Source organism: Phalacrocorax aristotelis, chromosome Z (genome assembly GCF_949628215.1).
Source record: "Phalacrocorax aristotelis chromosome Z, bGulAri2.1, whole genome shotgun sequence".
Taxonomy (NCBI): domain Eukaryota; kingdom Metazoa; phylum Chordata; class Aves; order Suliformes; family Phalacrocoracidae; genus Phalacrocorax; species Phalacrocorax aristotelis.
In genome coordinates this window covers 20,009,043-20,027,308 of record NC_134311.1, presented here as the reverse complement: position 1 = coordinate 20,027,308, position 18,266 = coordinate 20,009,043, and the positions used below count along the sequence as shown (strand labels likewise).

Genomic DNA, 18,266 nt, shown 5'->3' with positions numbered 1-18,266 from the left:
TGCTACAACGATACTGAAGTTGAATGTGCTCCTTATGTTTATAAAGATTTTGTAGCAACAATAATAAATACCAGAGCTTATCTATTGATGTAGTGGCCCCTGTGGTGATACTAATCAATGTGGAATCCAAGTTCAATATATCTTGTAGAATAAGACCAAATATAATACCGCACAATAAAAATAGCTTTTGTAAATCAACGAGCAGAGAAAATTTTGGCTCACATTTTAGGACATTTTTAAGGTTCAGCAAATTACTAAGTCTTATAAGTGTTACTATAAAAAGTTGAAGTAATTTACTTCAACTTGTGATGGCACAGTTGAAGTGATGGTACCGTCAAATTTTTTAAAACTTCTGTTAGGTGTTTTGCAAGATTTTCATAATAAGGCTTGAATCCACTGTAGAGTTAGACTCCTCCAAAGAGAATTTTTGGCTCTCAGGTAGAAACCTGAAATTATTTAAAAGAAAAAGTAAATTCTTGGCAAGTGTTTAATATGGGGTTTTCAAATTGTTATAGTGGTACAGGCCTCTCTTTCTTAATATCTGCCATTTGAAATATGTGAAGTATTTCCATTGGGCAATGTTGCTGTAGATAAAATGTAAAGGATTTATTCCATACAGAAATTATGCTCAGCAAGCACTCTAACCTTTTTAAACTGTGACGGACAGGAGTTGTCCCATGGATTTGACTCACTACACTGTTTTCTCTTTGACTCAACTATAGCAAAATTGTTTCAATCTTACGGTTTCTTGTTTTTGTTTGTTGCATTGTTCTTTGTCTTACCTTCTTTCTTATATTTGTGTGTGTATTGTGTTTCATATGAAGTAATGGTGTCTAGAAAATTGTGTATCTGTAGTTTTCCATACACAGAAAATATAGGGTAGTTGAATATTGAGGAAAAACCAGTAGTTTATGCATAGAAAAGTCTTCTGTCCTAATAAATACAGAAGGGGCTGCTTTGGCAGCTCGTGTTGACAAAGTATTAGGTAAAATTATTTGTAATTGGTTGTCTTAGCAAAAATTAACAAGGCCTACTATGCTTGCAAATGTCATAAAATAGCTAGAGATTTATCATTCTTCTACTAGTAAATACCAGGAAATTAGTAATTGATAAGTGGTAGTTATTGTTGACTTCAGAAGCACTTACAAAACAGTGCAAACAAGATGGAGGGAGTGGCTCTACCTTCCTGTAATAGGCACGTGCTGTCTTCCACCATTATGCTGCAAGAGTAAATAAGCATACTCTGTTAAAGTGACTTTTGTAGTGTGATGCCAGAATTCAGAAATGGCAGAGGGCTATAAACCCAGCTTATGCCTCTTCAAAAATCATACTTCAAAATAGGTAGTGCTGTTTAACCCAGGGGACTTGTGTGCCCTTCTCTAGCTGCTGGAACTCACGTAGAGGTTACAGAGTCTGCTGCTGTTTATGTGCTCTGGTTCTTTGCTGATGTGGTTGGCAGTTCATAGATTTTTTCATCCACAGGTCCTAAGTTCAGTGTTAAAGGTAGTGCAGAGAGTGGGCATACTTGCAGTGGTTATACTGGCTTTATAACCACTAATCCAGAGTCTGACAGATGAATATTAATTTATTTGTAATGCTATCTCCATACAAAAATAGCTTTTAATAATCCATGTGTGTGGCTACATACTGGTTTTATATTTTATATAATATATTTATGAGGAAAATGCATCAGTATTTATATTATATGTATTAATATATTTATAATAAATACCTATTTATGTTTACATAAAGAATCAGTTTTCAGTAAATACCTGCTGTCTGCTGCCTGTGTTATTGTTAACTCCTGTGAGCCAGTCTGCATTGAAGAGAACAGGTTCTCATTTCAAATTACTTCAGTAGCTGAAGTGGTGAAAACTCTTCACTGTGAACTTGCAGATTTGATACTCAAGCCCAGCTGATGACTTATGTGACAGTAATGTGTGCAGCTCTTTGTGCATGTTGTGAGTGCATACTGCATTTAAAGTTAGAAAAGCCCTGCTAGTAACTGTTAAAATTTGCCTTATAAATTAATTTGGGTGTTATGTTGACTACTTTTGCTAGTGGCATATTTTTGAGAGTGTTTGAGGGGAACAGGAAGCCACATCTTTCATAAATAGCATGTAGCAAACAATATATATGATAATGGGAGGAGGATAGAGAGTGTTGAAGAGAGCTGAAACTTTTCTTGTCAGAGAATGAAATATCTCCATGTTTGTGCTCTAGATGCATCAAAACTACTTAGTAGATACACCATCATCACCACCCCAAAAAGATAGCCCCAGACCCGGAAGCGTTCTTGGAAGAGTAGCATTATTCCCACTCAGTGACCCAGTGGGTCAGAGCCTGGCTAGTGAACAGTGCAGCTTTTCACCTCTAGGTACACTGAATACAATACTATTTTCTTCATGGGATTGAAAATTACTTTCACATAATGACTGGAAAGCTCTGTCCTGAGTTACACCGGAGGTTTAGATCTAGATTTTGTCCAACTCATTATTACACTTTATTCAAGATTGGAAGTACTGTAAGACTGGGATTCAGCATATAATACAGTATACTGTAGTTAGCATGTACTACAGCAAGGGCTGATCTTGACTGGGTCCCCAGTCTTGTTCTGGGAACCAAAATTTCTTTAGTCATTGTATGAGCATCAGTAACAATGTCATTTCATACACAGAGATGGTGACTTTTAAAATTACAGATCAGATTTAAAAGAATAGTAACACTGTCTCTCCTGCAATATTTTGTGAGTTTTCCTTTGTGAGTTACTCATTTTCTGTAACTAAATATATAAAGTTAAGAAAAATGTTACCTTTCATTGTTTTCAATTTTCTCATGTTATTACTTCATCTAAGTACTACTGTGTTCTTTGATGTATCTTACTCCTTTAGTTAGACTGTGTAGAGTTAATATTTTAAGTTTATCCCTAAATTATAACTTTGCATGTATTTAAATAGTTACTGATTTTTTAAATTCTGTTCAATGTTAGATGTTTTCTGGGTTTGAGACTAATGTCTTTATATGAACAAAGTAGAGCTAGTATGCCAGTGATACTGTAAGAGTTTGATCACCAGGTAACTAAAGAAGTGTCAGTGTACGTCCATTGAAGAGAAGTATGTTTCTGCTGAAAGTTAAAGAGAAATTTCCATAAAGCAAGATGAGGCAGACTATGCTAGCATAGGCTATACTGCTCAAGAACATTGCAGAGCTGCATAGTAACTGAGTTTACTATACTAAGTGTAGTTAAACAAATTAATTGAGAGGGTTGCAAGAGTGTTGTCTGTTAAGGTAGTAGCCTTTGAGTATGAAAATTGAGATTTGGCATCAAAACTGATACTATGAGAACAATTGTGCTTCGGAAGTAAGGTGATACCTTTTCAACACCAGACTTCAAGCCATTTCCAAGGACAGGATTATTTATGTCTTTCTGAAAACCTGAAACATTTTAAACACTTCAGTAGATAATGTTGGATACTTCACACACTTCATAACTGCTCAGTTCTTCTATTTACTTTTTTAAGAAACTATATTTAAAGGCATGTTTTTAATGTTGATCTCATTGATCCCTTTGAGTGGCAGGGACACCAGTTTGATTTTCATGTAGTTGTATAGAAAATTTGATCTCCTGAAGGAACTGAAACATACCTGTACCAGCTTGCCAGATCAGTTGAATTTATTTTGATAAAACATGATTAAGTGGATCGGTATCAGGTTATGTAAATTTTATTTACATCAAAGTGGTTATTCCTGTACTGTTTGTCCTTAAAATTTAGAAGGATTCTTACAGTACAGATATCCTTCTGTTCATGCAGAGATTATTCATCTTTTAATGCGAAGCTTAACTGAACTGTGCTAGTCATAGTCTCCAGTAAATGCACGGATGACGGGACAGTGCAGAAAAGACAGTTGCTTGCCCCAGTTCTCTGACATTTCTGATACCGATGCGAGCACAGCTGGTGGAAAATGGTGTTTCTGTGTCTCACAGCAAATCCTTTGTCTTGCAGGGCTATAATCCTCAGAGGACATGCTTCACTTTCATCTTGCAGTTTTTCAAAGACAGTCTCAGCTGTTAATTATTGAGGCTAAGGGTTATGAAATACAAAGTAATGTTCAGTGGCTTTGTAAGGATGCAGCATGGATGCATTCACAGGCTAGATAGCTTTGAATGCTAGTGTACTTCATTTCTGTATGTAATTTCATAAAATCTTACATTAACAGAGAGCACCTCAAAGTAAGCATGATGCAGGTTCCCATGATACAGAGAGGCAGAATGAAAGTCAAGGAGCAGCAGAAATCAGCATGGCAACTAGCAGTACTGGTCAGGTAAATTATTTTATTTGTTAGTATAATTAAATACTCAAAATGTACAATGCTTATATATTGGTATGTACCTTATAGTGTTTGTATGCCTGCTCATTGTAAAAAGATACGTCTTTCTTCTTTCCATCTATATGTGAGAAATTGCTTGTATTTATAGGAAGGAAATGTTTTAATAAGATGAAGTATATATATTCATTGATGCGGGGAACATTTTTCTTTTGTTTAAATGATTAATGAGCCTAATGCTATCGAAGAGATAGTAAGAATGACTACAGAAAACATATTTTATTGTTGGTGAACTGTAATATTAGTAGTATGATTTAATTATGGAAAATGTCAAATTTTCACTTTGGAAATTACCACTGAATATCAGTGACTTTTAAAAAAGAGGAGGACCAAATGGCAGTTTTATCATTAATATTTCTTTAATACTGTATAGATAAAGCTTTGAAACAGTATTATCAATGATGTTATCTCCTGGAAGTGGGCTGAAGAGTTATTTAAATGCTTCTAAATAAACTTTCATTGCTGTTCCTTTTACTAATGAAATATGTTAGTGGAAAATTTTGAGGGGTAGAATAAATTCTTTACTTGTCTTAAATATTTATCAAAATTTATTACTTCTCTCTTTGGCTAAAAATACTTTGATTTATTTACCATGTGCTAATGATCATTCCCTTCATGATTTCCAACTGTAGCTGAGACATTCCCACTAGTAATTTGGGTTCTTAAAACTTCACACTACAAATCTAATAGTTGGATTCATATGCAAAATATTTTTGCTACTCCAGGGAAGGAGAGTTATTGAAATCCTTTTGCAAGTGTCTTGTACAAGAAGATATATGAGAAAGAATTGTGGTTTGACTAGAATATTTCACTTGATTAAACATTAAGTAGAACCCATAACTTTGCTTTTGAAATATGTTTGATCACCATTTGGAATTAAGTTCTGTCAGCCATATCTGAGCAATTGCTCGAGGCTCTGACTCAAATCATTATGACAGCTTTATTGTTTGGGAAGAAAATAGTTCAGTGCTGCTTTGGGGCTGAAAGCGTAATGTATTTAAATAATTGATGCATTGTGGCTGTATCATCCATCTTCAGTGTATGAATCAGGAGTTATTCTGGACAACAGATATTCTTCAGGGAAGGAAGGAAGAAGGGATTGTTGTATCTTGGCAGACTTATGCAAGTGAGAGATTCCTTCATACTTCGTTCGAGATCTTACGTTGAGGATTTCTACAATTTTGGACTTTGCCATATAAAAAAATGTATAAAGCATGCATATTCCTTCCTCCTGAAGGAGGATAGATCTCTAGGGAGCGGAATCTGTGTTGAGACAGACATCTGGGGATTATTTACTTTCAGTGCAAGTCCAGACAGAGAACGTTTAATGGATGGGGCATAACATTTCTGATAAACCAGCTCAATATACTTTGAGCAGTCACTATTCAAGTGAGCGCAAAGGGAGTTTTAACTAAATCATTTGGTTCTAATTGGTTTTGTAGTCATATAATCAATGTTAACTGAAACACTGCCAACTGAATCCCGGTTTTTTAGGACTCATTTATGTGCTTTTCTACACCATCTTTCAGCTGTCTTCTCTTTTCCATTACGCTCACTATCCTGCTGCTGAAGTAAAATTTTTTTTCATACCTTTGTTTTGCAAGTTTTTTAAAGGTATTCAGTGAGATTGTCTATTTTGTTAGAAAATGTGCCACAATATAGGGAAAATTCCCTAACTGATGGAGTCAATAGCAAGTGTAGTAAAACAATGAGTGAAAGACAGTAAAGTATAAAGGAGAAAATGAGATGAAGTAGGCAGGTAGGTTTTGAAAGAGAAGGTTCTACACCAGAAGGGTGCACGTAAAGTCTCCTGATTTCCTATTTTCTCAGATGAATGGCTACACACCTTGCACTAGTTCTTTCACATCTTTAGGAGACAGTAAGAAAATGTAGTTACACTTTATTTGGGCATCCCGGCATCCTCAAAGCAGCAAGGCCACATGATGGCTGAGGAGATAGTTGTCTGAATCAAAGGTGATACAGTTGGGGGAAATGATAGGCAAATTTTGCTATTTCTCTCTGCATCATGGCCACTTTTAATAGACAGTGCTCCAAACTTACCTCTCTTTTACCTCCTTGCGTAAAATGATTGTACTGAACCTAATAACGGAGAATTCTGGCACGTACATTATGCTGAACACGCAATCCTCTGAAGGTACTTTGAGGTAAACATGATATGAAGGAATTGCTCAATGTAAAAATCTGGGAATTCATTCCCATATTCCTAGCACCACAGAGATAATTTGAGTGAATAATTGAGAAGATCCAATATAATTTTCATTCTTTCATTCAAGCTTTAAGATTTTTATTTTTTTCCTATACTCAACAGAGAAAATAAGGGCTTGTTTAGATAGGAAATACATATTAGAATAAATTTGTGATTTAAATCATTCTAGTTATACTCTTTTAGAATAATACTTATTCTGGAAAATGCATTAAATGTTCTGGATTCAAATGGGAGAGTGAAATGTGTATAGTAATGTCTGTTTAAATATTCTAGTATAACTAGAATTCTTTTCTGTCTAGACTAACTTATTCCTACCTTTTACTAGTAGTCTCTTTCAGCTTTAAATTTAAGATTTGAACAGTATGAACAGCAAATACTTGAAGAATATTTTTCATCTTTCTATATGGTGCACCTAGAAAAAAACATAGACATTATTTCAGTGTCCTTCATACAGTTTTCTTCAGTGTGTTACATTTTTGTTGAAGAAAATTAATACTCATTGATCCAGATAGCTTGAAAAAGTTGTTTTGCAAATTAAGCTAATAATTGCATGTTTTTAGGTTTTGTAGCGGATTAGCAAAATACTGGCAACTACCTCAGTACAATAGTGTTCTGCTTCTAAAACTGTTCACATTGCAAATGTATTTTTAAGTTCCTCAAAGTGAATGGGAAGGGAGGGGCCTAATAAGGGAAACTTCACAGGTAGGAAGCAGAGAAAAAGAAAGCGAGAAACAACAGAAGTAAAAAAAAAAAAGCCAAAGGCAGAGTGAATGGATAAAAGATGGTAAAAAATGAAAATATACAAAATGGATTAATATATTATAGACTAGATTATACTCTTATTATTATAGATTAAAATATAATCTATAGAATCGGTTAAAAGATGCTAATAACTGGATCTTGCTAGTCCAGGTAGGAGCATGCCATTTACAACAGTTTCTAGGAAAAGTACAGGAAATAGTGACAGTTTTAGAGCTTTTCATTAAAAACTGAAATAGATTCATCTACTCATTATTTGCTTTTGATATGGACAAATTCAAGTAGGGTTACTCCTTGTCCGGATGAATCTCTTCCACTTGTCAGTTCTTGCATACCTGGTTGTCTTCTGAAGATGTAGACACTTATTCCTGTGCACTACAAATCAGACATAAAAGTTGAGGCTTTTTTTTTTTCTCTCTGTAAAAATTATAATTTGATTCGTTGCAAAGTCCCCTTATCCTCCTTGTTTTTGAAAATAATAATTATAAAATAATTCCATTGAAAATACAGCTCTATTGAGACTTAATTTCAGGAAAAGCGGTTAATAAAACCCAGTTTAACTGTGATGTCTAAGTTGTGTCAGGGCAGAGAGAACCTAACAACAGAAGTAAGTTGACAGTTCACTACTATCAATACGATTTCATGATCCAGTTCTGAAACCGAATTAGACAGTGGTTGTTTTTTCACTCAGACTTCGTTTTATACTGAATTGTTTTTTAAATTTGTAGGGTTCTGCTGCTCGAATGGACCACGAGACAGCCAGTGTTATGAGCTCTAGTAATAACTATTCTGTTCCTCGCAGACTGACAAGTCATCTGGGTACCAAGGTAACCGAAGATTACAAACCACAGGTCGCTAATGCTACATTTTTACTAATACAATAAACTCATTGTTTCTGCCAATAGTACTAATATTAGCTGAACTATCTATCCACTCATAGTAATTTTATGGAGTTGAAATTTCAGAATATTTTTTCATCTTTTAAAATACATGCACAGAAATCTTTTTTTTTAAAACTCGTTGGTTAAGTGAGAGTTGTTACAATAAGGAAAAAATTATTGCTAGAAATTACTAGATATCTAAAAAGCTTGTGATGTTGATTTATAGTCTACGACAAAAACTAGCCCTTTTAAGAACAGTTCCTTGAATACTTTTGCAGTCCAAATCCACAAAACAGTTGATAGAAATTAGGGGGGGAGTGTGGAATGTAAGCCCTTCACAATGGTAAATGTCTGTTCACAGAAGACTGTGCTCAAAGTCTATGTTCAGCATGAGAGGAGAGGGGAAGAAAAGTGCAAATCTGTAACACAGAATTGATTTAATGAACCACTGGAGTTTATACTGACTCTGGAATCACCAGCGGTATAGACAGTATAGATACTATTGGTGTTGTGCTGAGCGCAGTCTTCTGGGAAGCTTGACATAGTATGAATAACTTTGGGCCTTAAAACAACGGTATAATGTTGTAACTTTGGTCCTACACTGTATGCATGATTCAGATGGGGGTGACATCAGCTAGTCTGTCTCTGCGAGTTTCCATTGCAAACTGTACAATTCCCAAAAGCAGCAGACCACAGGAGAGCCCTTGAAGGCAGGGAAAGAGACTGAGCGTGGACAGGTACAGACGAAGAAGCAGGTTGAACTAGGTGTGCTGTGGGGTAGGAAAAGCTTAGCATTAACGCATGAGAAGGGAAAGTGGTAGAGATTCTAAATAGAGGAATGCACTTACAGATGCAGAAACGGATATATCTGTGGGCAGTGTGTGTATACAGAGAGACAAATTTTTTTTGTTGTTTTTCCTATACTCTATTTGCCATAGCGTGGAGACTGGATTCTGGTGGCTTCTTCAGCTTTATTTGCTGACAAAAACTTCACCTTCCAAATCTAAATAACACTGGATTAGAGCTCCCACTTGAAATATTTGGCAGGAGTCATGCAAAAAAGCAGATTAAATTCACTCTCCTGTAAGGATACACATAGTTTGTTTTAATACTATATTTGATTTTTCCCAGACCAAGAAGACAGGAACTCCAAACCAGGATGCTAGGCTGTCATAAAATTGGCTGCAGGACTATTTCAGTGGATTTTGCATGTGATCATACAGTTTCACAGATTCTAAGATTTCTATTGCTTTAGCAATCCTATAGTATTTAGAAAACTACACGTTATCAGACTTGCTGCTTAGTCTACCCACTGCTAACCGATTTTTTTATAACTCAGTATTTGTACTCATCTTCAGGCACATTAGAGTTGTGTCTGAAGAAACCAAATAAAATCATTAATTGGTCTGGTAACTTGTGCAAAAATCTAGTTATTAGTAGAAAACTTTGTCTAACAGTCTGAAGTCTAATTTCTTCCTTAATTGATAAGTTCTAAAGAAACACACACGCTGCTACTTCACAATTCCCTTTGATAGTTTCTTTACGTTGTGCTTTGATTTTGAATGTTCCTGTTTATCTTGGCTTCAGGAGTATGGGAGTTTCTAGATAGTATCTAAAATCATCCTCTACATCCTGTTATTCTACTAAAAGTTCACTAGAAGAACCCAATGCATTTCTTTATCTAAAGCTATTATTGAAGAAAATAGAATGGGAAAGACAAACCAAATAGTGCATTGACCACTGTATTACACGACAGCCAAGGGAATTACTCAAAAATTGCTATTTTTAAAATGAGAAATTTGGTTACTCCAAGTTAAATGTGTAATGCTGGGTTTTCATGGCTTGATTCAATTTGACAAACGCTCAGTATTTTATACATATTAAAAGAGATTTTGTTTGCTTTACTGGTTTTGTCCCTGTAAACCTGAAAAAGTGTTAATTTCTCTCTTCAGTTTTGCATTTGCTGTAAATACTTTGGTGCATATGCAAGTCAGTCATCATAGCAAAAAATAATCAGTTAATTTGAAATAGTTTTAAAGAAAAACTTTAAAATAGATGGATGGAAGGGTTTTTTTACCACAATGTAAATTAAAATTTCATGTAATCATTCTTATCCTTTGTCTAGAATAATTGTATTTAATGCCACATAGCAAATAGTTTTTCATTGAGGAGCATCTTTACATGAAAGTGTGATTCATACAGAGCATATTTTTTGAGGCAGAATTTTAAATACATTTTAGACTTATCAAACACTTTCAGTAGTATGTTTATTTAATCTTTTTGTACAATGGAAATTTAGAAGTCTCTGCCATTAGTCTTGTAGATTAATACAGTTATATACAGCTACCACCCAATTCTAGCCATTTAACCAGTAAGTGAAATTTTTTAGGATTATGAATGCTGAATTATTAATAGTACGTAGTTATTTATAAATAGCATGATGTTTTGCATGATTAGGTAATTTTTTTGCTCATGCGTACCATTTAAATTTCATTTTAATTTAATTTAACATGTATTTTTAAAATGTAACTGTATTTTTAAAATCATTTGACCTGCAGGTGGAAATGGTGTATTCATTATTATCAATGCTTGGTACTCATGATAAAGATGACATGTCAAGAACATTGCTAGCAATGTCTAGCTCCCAAGACAGCTGCATAGCCATGCGTCAGTCTGGATGTCTTCCTCTCCTCATCCAGCTTTTACATGGCAACGATAAAGACTCTGTCTTGTTAGGAAACTCTCGTGGTAGTAAAGAGGCCCGTGCCAGAGCCAGCGCAGCGCTGCATAACATCATTCACTCCCAGCCTGATGATAAGCGAGGCAGACGGGAAATCCGCGTGCTCCATCTTTTGGAGCAGATCCGTGCTTACTGTGAAACGTGCTGGGAATGGCAGGAAGCACATGAACAAGGCATGGATCAAGACAAAAACCCAAGTAGGTTCTGCAAGCCATATAAAAACATTTCAAGGATATATTGCAAACAGTGAATTTACAGAAAGTACAACTTTAATCTGATGATTTATTGAATGTATGTGAATTGTCGTATGTGTATGTGTGTCTTTTTTTTTTTACCTTGAGGTAGTGTTAGGAAATAGTATCTGTTACAGATATGATGACCTATTTATAAACTTGTTATTTAAATCACAGACTTGGTGTGCTTTCCAGGTAAGAATTCTAGTGTTTTGTATTTGTCATCTGTAAATTAATATTGAATATGTACTCATATTTTACATTTTAATGGATAGTGACACATATTTACATAAATAATCCCAAATTGCTTTAATGCAGATGTATTCAGGAGATTGCACATTTTGCTTAGGAGATGGTCAGAAAGAACAAATTAAATAATCTCATTCTATTCAATATCATGTGAACTCAGCACTGGTGAGGCCGCACCTCAAGTCCTGTGTTCAGTTTTGGGCCCCTCAGTACAAGAAGGACATCGAGGTGCTGGAGCGTGTGTCCAGGGAAGGGCAACAAAGTTGGTGAAGGGTCTGGAGAGCAGGTCTTATGAGGAGTGGCTGAGGGAGCTGGGGTTGCTTAGCCTGGAGAAGAGGAGGCTGAGGGGAGACCTTATCGCTCTGAAAGGAGGTTGTAGCGAGGCGGGGGTTGCACTCTTCTCCCTAGTAACAAGCAAGAGGATGAGAGGAAAAGAGGAAATGGCCTCACGTGTGCCAGGGGAAGTTTAGGTTGGACATTAGAAAAAAGTTCTTCACCGAAAGGGTTGTCAAACACTGGAACAGGCTGCCCAGGGAGGTGGTTGAGTCTCCGTCCCTGGAGGTATTTAAAAGAAAGGTAGATGTGGTGCTTGAGGATATGGTTTAGTGGTGGACTTGGCAGTGATAGGTTAGCGGTTGGACTCAATCTTAAAGGTATTTTCCAACCTTAACGATTCTATGATTCTACGATTATAATGTTGTATGTAAGAAATATTTCAGTATGAAAATACAAGAGAATGGACAATGTAAGTGAATAACAGTTTTCTCAGGGAACAGATAGAAACATGATTTAACCTTCTGGATTGCTTAGCTGCTTTTCTGAGTTGAGGGTATTTTGTAAGTACAGGCTGTAGGCGTCTATGACAGAAGCACTACTGATGTCGCTGGGCTCCGTCATGGGTGTTGGAGTTTGCCACAAGAACCATTTAGCAGGAATGGAGCTCTGAACAAGATGTACCAGTATCATGTGTGCATTAGCCAGAATCTAGCTCACAAACTTATGAACTTAAAAACTTCTTGTTTATGAAACAAAGGGTTTAATTAGCCATTCATAAAGACATAAGAACCAAAGAAACAGCTTCACATTAGGTGGTGTATTATTTAATGCCACCAGAATATTTAATCTTATTGATTTGGTTGACTAAGATTAATAATTTTCAAAAACAACAAGATAATTTTTTTGTACTGGGAGTCATATTTCTTTCTTAATACATATGTTCAGGATTCTCTCCGATTTATTTTTCAGCATCAAATATATTTCTAGTACACACATCTGTTAGTAACATTCTTAACTAATTGATCATGGATTACTGGGAAGATACAAACCCTAACAAAACCGCAGTTGATTTATTTTAAGGTTAGATTTACTTTGGAAAATTTATAATCTAGACAAAGATCATCTAGGGAATACTAATTGTTACCTGTTTATGAATCAGTGCCTGCTCCAGTGGATCATCAAATCTGTCCCGCAGTGTGTGTTCTGATGAAACTTTCATTTGATGAAGAACACAGGCATGCAATGAATGAGCTTGGTAAGACCAAATGTATTTCACTGACTTCTTCTGAGAAGCTTGCTGGAAACGCTGACACTCTTTGTGTACCTCACTGGATATATGGGGTTTTTTTACTACTGGTTTAAACGGATTATCCCTCTGTGCCAGTTGTTGCCCTCTTAGTGGTGAATGCAATTTAAATTAACCAGACCATTTCCCAGTGGATAAATAATTAGGTCCGTTACACTTTTTTTCTGGCATGAATTGTGAATTTTGGAACAGTATGATTATTTTGGAAATACTTGCAATTTTGGAAGTATTGGAGTTAGAATGGAGACTACTTTCCAGGGTGGGAGACTATTTGCTAAATAACCTTTTATGTAACTGGTGTGGGTTCATCGGTCGAACATGATTTTGGCTGGGTGGAATTAAAAGATGAGTGTGCTTCTTACTTGCTCATAATTCCTCCTGTTCCCATTTTCTCCTGAAATCTCATGTCATGCTATCATACCTTTCAGCTGCTACTAAGCACAGGATTCAAGATCCAGAGTCAGTATTTAAAAACTTAATTACCTTCCTAAGCCTTCTGGTTTTCAGGTGTTTGAGATTTTTTCTGTACATATAAATGCAATTCACTCCTTGGTATATATGTACCATACTTGTGATATTAGAGTACAGATATTATATATTTTCTTATATGTTTTTAAAGGAGGTTTGCAGGCCATTGCTGAACTGTTGCAAGTGGATTGTGAAATGTATGGACTTACGAATGATCACTATAGTGTTACTTTAAGGAGGTACGCTGGAATGGCTCTGACAAACTTGACTTTCGGAGATGTGGCAAACAAGGTAAGAGTAGAGTTTTAAACATACAGTAATTTCAGTTTACAGCTATGTTTGAATTGTAGTTCTCAAGACAGGTGATGAAAATCTCCAGGATAGGCTATTGAGTTTGACCTCAAGACAGAAGTTCAAAATACCTCTGTCATTCCGTCTTGTTTCTGACAGAGCGCACCACAAACTGAATGTTACATCATGCAAGTATAGTATCATATGAAATTAATCACTGTTAGTTGGTCACTGAAAGCAAGGATTTTATCTACTGGCTTAATTTTTTTTTGAGCATTATATTAGTATAGCACATAATGATTATGGGCCAATAATTACGGATAGTGACAGATTTTTCTGAGGATGTTGAACTAAAGCTGCTAATTGAGTCAAATTTTGTAAAGCTGTCAGTTATCTACAGTACTATTACTGCCTGATGAAATTTTGCAAGCCTCCTCAGGCTGGAACTTGCTTTTAAATATTTGGAGCGTATCTGGCTCGTAATGGTCACTACATCAAATAATTGTAAAAGAAAATAGCTTCCCTAATTTCTGGCCTTGCTTTCAAAAGATGGCAAGGTTCAATAATTTTTTGCCCCAGCGTTTGCCAAGCTATGGATCTTAAAATAACTTCATACTGAGAAGACTTTTATTTTTCTACTCTTGGAGAAGACATTTCAGGAGTGAATGGAAATAACAGGCTTCATATAACTGACTCTTTGTTTCAAGTTTTAGACAAGAGTAAAGCATAAATCTTTGCTGCAAATTACTTGCTTCCCAAAATATTGGCTCTTTACACCATCCGCTCAGTAACTTCTGCAGGGTTGCAGTTACTGGGTTTATAGCATACACTAAACTACTCAGAGATGTAAATGTGCATGCTGTCCAGGTGATGAGTAGTACAGTTCTAAAAAATACCTTGTTTCTTAATAATTGTTAATTATGCTTTGTCACAATTTCCAATGTAAGCCTTACAGTTTTTCGAATGCTATTGATTCTTGAAAAGTTTTTCTTCAAATGTCAGAAATATGGTTATATTTGTGTCAGTTTTAAATATTCAGATTATTTTTCATACTATGCTTATTTGAAGGGAAAAAAATACGATCATGGGACTCAATAGACAGTAGGTAACAACACGTTGCCAGCTCACAGGTGACTTTTATCTGGCACATAGTAACGAAGGCTTCTGAGGTAGTACAGTTCCAGATCAAGTCCTAGATCTGTTGTAAAAAATATGACATTTAGCACAATTTTACCACTTACATATTGTCCAAAATAGAAACTGATAGTTATGCTTAACTTTTTAGTAGTTGTAAACCAAATATTTAGTGTTGGCAACGTATTTTACTAAGCTTTTATTGAACTTCAGATAAGATTAGCTTAAAATATCAAAATGTTGTTCAGAAGCAAGCCACCTAACCTGTCATTTAATACTCTTCACTTTCTTTTTTAATTCTGATTCCTAACAGGCTACGTTGTGTTCTATGAAGGGCTGCATGAGAGCTCTTGTAGCCCAACTGAAATCTGAAAGTGAAGACTTGCAGCAGGTAACGTCCTTTTGAGAAGAAATATTTCTCTAGTTTGGACATTTCCATCACTTTGCATCCCATGAATTTTAACGCATTACATTAAAATACTGTATTTCTGCTCTCCTTTCCTAATATTTACCTTTCTTATACTCATTCTTCCTCACCACCTGTTATTTTTATACTTGAATTCTGTCATCTTCATAAAGTGTATAGTGTGCTGTCCATAGCCAGCCTTTTCTTTTTTAAAATCAGGCACTCTCTTTGAAATACGCTTCATTCATCCCAGCCCGATTTTTTTTTTTTTTTTTTTTTTTGGTAATTGTTGTTCTAAGTCTGCCTGAACTTTGATGCAAAGTTTGTACCTGTACTCATTCCACAAATCATGACATACAACTTTCTTCTTGTAAAAATACTAGCTGTGGGTCATAGTCTGCTTTTTTTACCAAAGCACATATAACACATGGGCGTATAAAACTCACTTTTATGACCCTGATCTGTTAGTGGAAGTGCAGTTTTAAAGATAAGTTTGAGTGATCTTAGATTCTTTAATTTAGTTTACTAGTGATAATGCTAATCGACTGGGATTACCCAGAGTGTTAATACAATATTGTGGCTCCTCCTACAGCTGCAGGAAGTAAATAGGGGAATAATAGCAGAGGAAGCTGTATTTCAAGAGAATCTGCATTTGACTTGACAAGTCATACATAGCTACTCTTGACACAAGAACCTCCCAAAGAAGCTTTCTAAATATGAGCAGTGTTCAGTGTGACACCTGAGTGTACCTCTTCCAGTGGCTTCTGCTGTATAAAGAAAACAGCTAGAAAATAAAGTCTTTAGGAAGTGCTTAGGGTGATCCTGAGAGTTGAGGGCACAGAACAGTTTTTCTATTGGTATGGAACTTGTTTAAAATTATTAAATATTAAATTATAATCCATTTTAATGAAATATACTTTAAACACACTGGAACAGCTTTTGGAAGGGAAAACACTGTTTTTCTTGCATTCAAGTGAATCATCAAATCAAAATAATCTGGAACAATTTTAGGTAAAATTGACTTTATCTCTTAAAACACTGTTCCCAAAATATTTTCTCAACTAAAGGAGAAGCTAGCTAGTTATGATTGAGAAAGTAATTAGAATTATAACAGAGGTTATTGAGTAAATGCTCTGATTTGGTATTAGGGCAATAGTAAGTGTATAGTATACTTGAAAAGCAAGTCATGGACACATGGGCCCTCTGACGCATGATGTGTCTCCAGGCACTGGCACATAGACTGCACATATGCACAGAGCAGAAAGTTCCACACACAGGAGAAGTTACAAATCGGATTTAGTAAGAATATGGGACAGACTGTGCTTATCAGGCAAAGGGCATGACCAGACAAGCATATCAGCCAGCTGACTGTTTAGATGCAGCTGTGCCTTTCTGTCCCCTTATCCGTGTGTTTTCCCATGCTTGTACCTACCTGATTCACCTAGATCCATCCTTTTTCCTGCCTTTGGAACCTTTGGGTCTTCCCATCCCATAAGAAGTCTTCTGTGGTCCCAGAATGTTCTTCCCCTGGATCCCATAAAGTGTCCCGCTTCCCTAGGCCAGGGCTCCTGGGCTGAGCTGACCTGCGTCAGCCCAAATGGTGCAGAGAGCAGCTCCCATTGGCTTCCCTGAATGGGTGCCACACCTGGGGCTGAGGGTCTCCTGGGAGAGCTCTGGAAGAGCCCAGACAGGGTGCCCCCTCCTCTGAGCCCTTCGTTTGGGTTCCTCCCTGCCTTTGGGCTCCTGTGCTTCTCTGGGCACATTGAGATGGGCCTGTGAGGGGCTGATGGCTCCTGGGGTGGGCCTGGGAGCAGCCAGGGCAGGGCATTACTGGCTCTTCCATCTGCCACTGCTTCCCTGAGCTCCCTCATGCGGAGCAGGGGAGCATTCGTCATGTACTCTAACAAGCTTATGCACTTTTGTGACAATGAGAGCATCCATAGATAAAAGTTTTCTATCAAATACCTTTCATGAGGGATATACATGCTTACTGCAGCCTGTAAATGGATGGAGTTTAATATGTAATGACTGTACCATATAGTGCCAGTCTGTCTGAGTCTAGCTGCTGGTAACAACATAGCCTGAATGGCTTAATCCTCTTCTATACTATTCTGATGGTAAAAGACACAGTGTATTTTTAATAGACTTTAAAGAGCTCTATAAACATTAATCAAAGTAGTCATATCATCTGAGAAACAGCAAGCGTTATTGTTCTATTTTACAAGCAGAAGAGCTGAGAAAAAGATGATACAAAGCTCTGCTGAGATTATTTAAGTCTAGTGCTGACATCAGAGTAGAGCACAAATCTGAATTTTGGGGCCAGTTTTTCAACCAGTGTGGAAAGCAGGGAACCTTTTTTCAAATCTTTGTTTTCAGTACCCACACACAAAAGCCAGTACCTTTGATCAGACTTCATACTGAAATGTTAGAAGGCTCTAGAAAGGCAACACAACAAAAAGCAGATTTTAGCAAAGGGCTAGTGCAGTAGCTGAACATGGCCACTGTTAATTAACCTGTAGCATTCCAGAAATCCAGGAGAAAAGTCTGATAACCTGCTAAAGAAGTAGCTATATTGAGATACATTATTTTTCTTTTACATTTTGCAGGTCATTGCAAGTGTGTTGAGGAACTTATCCTGGCGAGCAGATGTAAACAGTAAAAAGACTCTAAGAGAAGTTGGAAGTGTGAAAGCATTGATGGAATGTGCTTTAGAAGTTAAGAAGGTATGCTGTATAAATGATTGACATACATTTTTGAGAGATAGCATTTATTTTACACAAAGCAGAAATACTGTCCTTTTTAATAAAAGCAGTTGGTCAAATATTTGGGTGGTTTTGGTAACTTACTTTGAGAAAGAGAATTGCTTTTAGTTAACATGGCAGCAGCCCACAATGTATCAATGACATCTCA

General features: G+C 36.2%; 1 protein-coding gene across 4 annotated transcripts in view; it reads left to right on the top strand.

Annotated features, from left to right (window-relative positions):
* Window positions 1-18,266, top strand: part of APC (APC regulator of Wnt signaling pathway) — a 103,256-nt gene that overhangs the window by 71,159 nt on the left and 13,831 nt on the right. For 3 of the 4 annotated variants that reach the window (XM_075079741.1, XM_075079738.1, XM_075079740.1), the window contains exons 8-14: window positions 4,219-4,323; window positions 8,101-8,223; window positions 10,812-11,190; window positions 12,911-13,006; window positions 13,677-13,816; window positions 15,264-15,341; window positions 17,963-18,079. In XM_075079741.1, coding sequence (XP_074935842.1) covers window positions 4,219-4,323; window positions 8,101-8,223; window positions 10,812-11,190; window positions 12,911-13,006; window positions 13,677-13,816; window positions 15,264-15,341; window positions 17,963-18,079 — 1,038 coding nt within the window. The remainder of the gene's footprint in view (window positions 1-4,218; window positions 4,324-8,100; window positions 8,224-10,811; window positions 11,191-12,910; window positions 13,007-13,676; window positions 13,817-15,263; window positions 15,342-17,962; window positions 18,080-18,266) is intronic. The other variant, XM_075079742.1, reaches the window with a different exon arrangement.